Source organism: Rhea americana, unplaced genomic scaffold (genome assembly GCF_003343005.1).
Source record: "Rhea americana isolate MKP2758 unplaced genomic scaffold, rheAme1 scaffold_30, whole genome shotgun sequence".
Taxonomy (NCBI): Eukaryota; Metazoa; Chordata; class Aves; order Rheiformes; family Rheidae; genus Rhea; species Rhea americana.
Genome location: NW_028186424.1, coordinates 4,341,752 through 4,347,152, shown reverse-complemented (window position 1 = coordinate 4,347,152; position 5,401 = coordinate 4,341,752). Strand labels below are relative to the sequence as shown.

At 43.1% G+C, this 5,401-nt stretch overlaps 1 protein-coding gene across 1 annotated transcript in view; it reads left to right on the top strand.

The window, feature by feature from the left end:
• ADRA2C (adrenoceptor alpha 2C) overlaps positions 1-4,394 on the top strand; it is a 14,945-nt gene extending 10,551 nt beyond the window's left edge. Inside the window, exon 2 of the mRNA XM_085309689.1 lies at positions 7-4,394. Coding sequence (XP_085165815.1) covers positions 7-1,315 — 1,309 coding nt within the window. The 3' untranslated portion in view covers positions 1,316-4,394. The remainder of the gene's footprint in view (positions 1-6) is intronic.
• Positions 4,395-5,401: the final 1,007 nt, after the last annotated feature.

Genomic DNA, 5,401 nt, shown 5'->3' with positions numbered 1-5,401 from the left:
CGCCAGCCTGGGCGCCCCCAACGGCTCCCTGGCGCTGCCCCCCGCCTCGCCGTCCGCCGCGGCCCTCCTCCAGCCGCCCTCCCCCTACTCGCCGGCGGCCGTGGCCGGCTTGGCGGCCGTGGTGGGCTTCCTCATCGTCTTCACCGTTGTGGGCAACGTGCTGGTGGTGATAGCCGTGCTCACCAGCCGGGCGCTGAGAGCCCCCCAGAACCTCTTCCTGGTGTCTCTGGCCAGCGCGGACATCCTGGTGGCTACTCTGGTCATGCCTTTCTCCTTAGCCAACGAGCTCATGAATTACTGGTACTTCGGCAAGGCTTGGTGTAACATTTACCAGGCGCTGGATGTGCTCTTCTGCACCTCCTCCATCGTCCACCTGTGCGCCATCAGCCTCGACAGGTATTGGTCTGTCACGCAGGCGGTAGAGTACAACCTCAAACGGACCCCCCGGCGGATCAAGGCCATCATCCTCACCGTCTGGCTCATTTCAGCTGTCATCTCCTTCCCACCATTGATCTCCGTGTACCGGGACCCCGAGGGAGATGTCTTTCCCCAGTGCAAGCTCAACGACGAGACATGGTACATCCTTTCTTCTTGCATTGGGTCTTTCTTTGCCCCCTGCCTCATCATGGTGTTGGTCTATATCCGCATCTACCGCGTGGCCAAGCTGAGGACCAGGACCCTCTCTGAGAAGCGTACGATGCCAGAGGGGTCCTCCCAGACTGAGAATGGCTTGAGCCGGGCTGCTAGGGGTTGCACTTCCCTGAGGATGCAGCTGGGAGAGAACGGACATTATTCAGTGCACCAGTGGCGCAAAGCCTCTGAGCTGGAGGACATTGAGCTGGAGGAGAGCAGCACCTCAGAGAGTAGACGGAGGCGGAGTCGGGAGGAGCATCCCCGCAAAAGCAGCAAGAGCCAGTCCTTCTCCTACTCATATTCCTCCAAGCACTCTAGCAGCCGTCTGTCCCGATCTAGCAGTCGCTCCATGCAGTTCTTCTCATACCGCCGTCGACGGAAGCGTAGCAGCATCTGCCGTAAGAAGGTCACCCAGGCCCGGGAGAAACGCTTTACTTTTGTGCTGGCCGTGGTCATGGGGGTCTTTGTAGTTTGCTGGTTCCCTTTCTTCTTCAGTTACAGCCTCTATGGTATTTGCCGGGAGGCATGTGAGATCCCTGAGACTCTCTTCAAGTTCTTCTTCTGGATTGGGTATTGCAATAGCTCCCTCAACCCAGTCATTTACACTATCTTCAACCAGGACTTCCGCAGGTCCTTTAAACACATACTTTTCAAGAAGAAGAAGAAGAACTTCCGGCACTGAGCTGGAGGGATAGAAAGGAAGGATTCACCTTGAACAGGAACAGGAGTTGAAAGAAAGGGAAAGGGCTCTTTGCTGAAAAAGAAGGGAGGAAAGTGTGTGTGCTGAGACAGAAGGAAGCAGGCTCTCTCCCACAGAGGTGCTGAGTGTTGGTGTGGGGCATGGGGATCGAAGGATGGGGGAGGCTGAGGACATTCACTGTGGTGTGGAATGGTGACAGGGTGCTGGAGAAGCTGTGCTGGAGTCTGGATGGGTAAATAGGGAAGGGGGCGGTTTCTTTTGAACCCTGAGGGAGAACGTGGGGAATCACCAGGAGAATGGTAGGGTAACACACTGCGTTTGGGAGGCAGTGACCTCGTATGGGCTCTGGAATTTTTTGGGAAAGCAAAAACATTGAAAGGGAAGGATGAAGTGGTATGGTGGTGGAATAGCAGATTTGGGTATTTATACACAGAGCGGCTGGGGCCTCTGACGGGCTTGTCCCAGTAAGAAATTGGCTTTTACTTGTTATGTAGGGAAAGATGCTAGGTATCAGGCACTGACAGTCTTTTGAGTTATGAAAGATTTTAAATGTTTGCCAAAAAAAAGAACTAAAGAACAATCCAAACTCTTTTCTAAATAAACCTTTGTACTGTTAAACCTTCTGAATGGTGATTTTACATAGGGCTTAAGTCAAACGTGATGCATGGGGTTTTCTTTTTCTTTGGAGAAGTCTTAGTATATGGAGCTGGATGGGAAATGTTTTTCCCATCTTCCAGGATTTTCTATTAATCAGAGACACCTAGGAATTTTGAATGTTTTCACAAAATTTGAAAAAGAGCACCTGCACTCCATGACCCCATCTGTTCCTTCCTCCTGCTGGATTGCCAGGCAGCAAATTTCTGCTCCATCGTTGTCAGATCAGTGGCCTCAGAATCTTGCTATCTTGGAGCAGGTAGCTTGCCTGAATGCAAGGGAGGCCTTTTGTAAACTGACTTCCATTCAAACAAAATCATTTTGGTGAACTGAACTAACATTTTCTAAGGGGGAGGAAAAAATCAATTTTCCAGCCAGCTCAACTTGTGTATGCCCTGGGGAACTTTTTCCTCTGCTCCTTTTAGTCCCTCCTCAGAAGGGCTCATCTCAGGGGCTGGATGGGTGCTGCTCTCATTCTCAGACAGGTGTTTGGAGGTAGTCTGCTATGCAGATGTTCAAAGGAAGAGCTATCACCACAGAACCGAAGTCTTTAAATCCTTCATATTTACAATCTTAGAGCAACTAAATCCTTTATTTTTTAGTCAGAAAGACACATTACGGATAGTCAGTGGTATATGTGAACAAATCTGAAATGAAAGTGCAGCTGCTCCATACCTTTAATGTTAATGCTGTTTTCTTTCCTTTTCCATGTTTGTGTTTCTAGTTTGTGACTTCAGATTATTTTTTCATGGAAGGGGGAAGAGAAAGGGAGGGGAAAGAGTTTGAGTAATTATTAAAGCAAACTCTGTTTCCTGTAGATTTATAATATGTCATAAACTGTTGGGTAGAGAGAGAGACAAGGTGGTATCTGTACATTCATCACTGAATGCATACAGAGTGTAAGATTCAGCTGAACATTTGCATCCCCTTTCCAGCTGTACTGCTGTAAGGTGTGTAATCTGCGAGTGAAAATACTGCTCCGTTTTATTATGCATATCACTCCTTCCATAGGTAGTAGGATTTGGCATCTGCTTCAGATTAATCTTTCCATAGTAAACAGTTCTTTGAAATGCAACAAAATGTAATTAATACAGCAGGCTTCTTGAAACAGCTAGATTGAATCTAGACCTGAGACTCATTAGACATCCACTTCTTTACACTCCCTGTTCTGTCTGAAAGGTGTCTAATCTCTCTTCTCTTCAAGTTTCTATGGCATAAGTAGAAATGATAAAGCAGTAACTTTGGTTGTTGCTTCTGTTTTTCATCATAAGCATTTGATTCACTTAACCATGGRAAAGGAAGCTGATGTTAAGATTCTGATGTGAATTCAATAGATAACTTAAGGGCCAACTTAAGTGGGAGTTCTGCCTAAGTAAGGATTACATGATTACACCAAAGGTATTAGAAGTTTGCTTGATTTCACTAAAGAAACAACAGATATTTTCAAAGTCTTAAGTCCATAACTTACCAGAGCCTTTAATGAAATAAGGCTTTGAGTCATGAAAAATTGGATTTTTGTTTAAATATTTGCACTTAAAGAAAGGACATTAAGACTTATTTTCAAGGGCATCCCTTTGGAAGTTACAAATAGTTTGGTACAAATATGTGCCTGAGATGGCCAAATATTAGAAAAACTAGCGACCGAAAGGAGGAAATTACAAGCCATTTTCTCTTTTGCAAAATGAAGAATTAATTTTAAAATGACATCAAGAAGAGCTGAAACGAGCTCAGATTGTTTGTAAGTAGCAATGTAGCGAAAAAGTTCAGGTTTGTTTAATCTAAATAAACTATATAATTGCCAGAGCAACCAAAGCAACATACGGTACATAGCTACTACCTCTGAGCTACTGGACAGCTTCATCAGAGATCCTCATTCCTACTGAGGTAAAGGTCAGTTCTTGTCACTTAATGCTCATCTTAGAGCAGTTTCCCAATCTGCAGACACACAGCAGTTTGACTGTTGCACTGCTTTTGAAATGAGATTTGTTGCCTGTAAACACAATCCTGCCCCTTTCTTTTTCCTCATAAAATTCATGGAATCTATGGAAACGAAATGTAATCGACAATTGGATTTTAATGGAAATGAAGTATATACGGAGTGGCTGATGTGCCTTAAAAGTAACTTCTTTGCTGTAAAATCATTCTGTAATCATTATAAAGAATGCTTCTGTTCTATTTTTGTTCTGCATTTCAAAATGTCTAAAAAGGATTGATGCAAATACTGAACATCCATGTGCAGCAGCATACTTATAAAACAGACATTTTCTGTGGTTTTAATTTATTTCTTGTCACAATTACTCACCTGATTCAATGTCTGAAGAATATCTTATTTCTTCTGAGTTCGATAAATAGTAATATTCACTGTAACTGATTTAAAGATGTGCAGTAGAAATCCCTTTTAAGTGCATTTCCCTCATAATTATTGAATACAGAATTTCTATAAAATTGTTTTTAATGTAACTACTGAATATGCTTCAAGGAAGTAAAATGGGCTGAATTAGCTTTTTTTTTTTTTTTTTTAGTTTCAGTGTTCTATTATTACTTGTAATAGCTGAAGACTGAAATCTGTTTGTAACATACTGTGTATTGTTAACATTTCGTAAAAAGTTACCAGCTCTGCTACTCACACTGTAGTTGTGCTTCCACTGTAAGTTTGCTAATAGCATATACAGGAAAAAATAGTCAATTAAGCTTTTTCTTAAGAAAATGGGGAAACATTTTTTTATGTTTCGATTGTCTCCAAATGTACCTTTGATCACATCTGATGAGCTGGTTAACACACTCACTCTGTTCCTCTGTTATGCTGGAAGAACAAAATGTTACTATAAAGCCATAYTGATTTTAACAACAAGCACCTGATCTTTAACTGTTCATTTGCTCATTTCACCATGAAAAAAATTTTCTGCCAGACTAAAATGAGATGTTAACAGGCCATTTTCAAAACCAGTTTTCTGAACAGTACTGCTATTGGTTGGATATTGAAGTATCAAACAACACAACTTAGCTAGGATGTGAACCTAATCCTACTGTCCTTCAGCTCTCTTGGGGAGTTTTGCATGAGTAAGAATGGCACAATCAGCTTTAAATCATTGTCTAAAATAAGAATCAGGCCCGTGTTATTCTGTGCGATCTCGGTTTAGAGAAGTCATGTTTGTTGCTCCAGGAGCACTGGCAATTTCTGAGATGTGAAATGGAAAGATAAAAGACAACATGCTAATAGCTTTGCTCACGCTGAGCTGTACCACTCTTTTTGAGTAATCTCAGTTTGCTTCTGAATGAGGGAATTACTCAGGGTGGGCAAGGCTGTAGGAGCTTTCTGGACGTTGCCTCTTCTTCAGTATATGTGCCAGAGGAATGTAAGTATTTGTGTGTAAATGTACAAGAACTGATAGAAAGCAATCCTCTGTGCTTGAC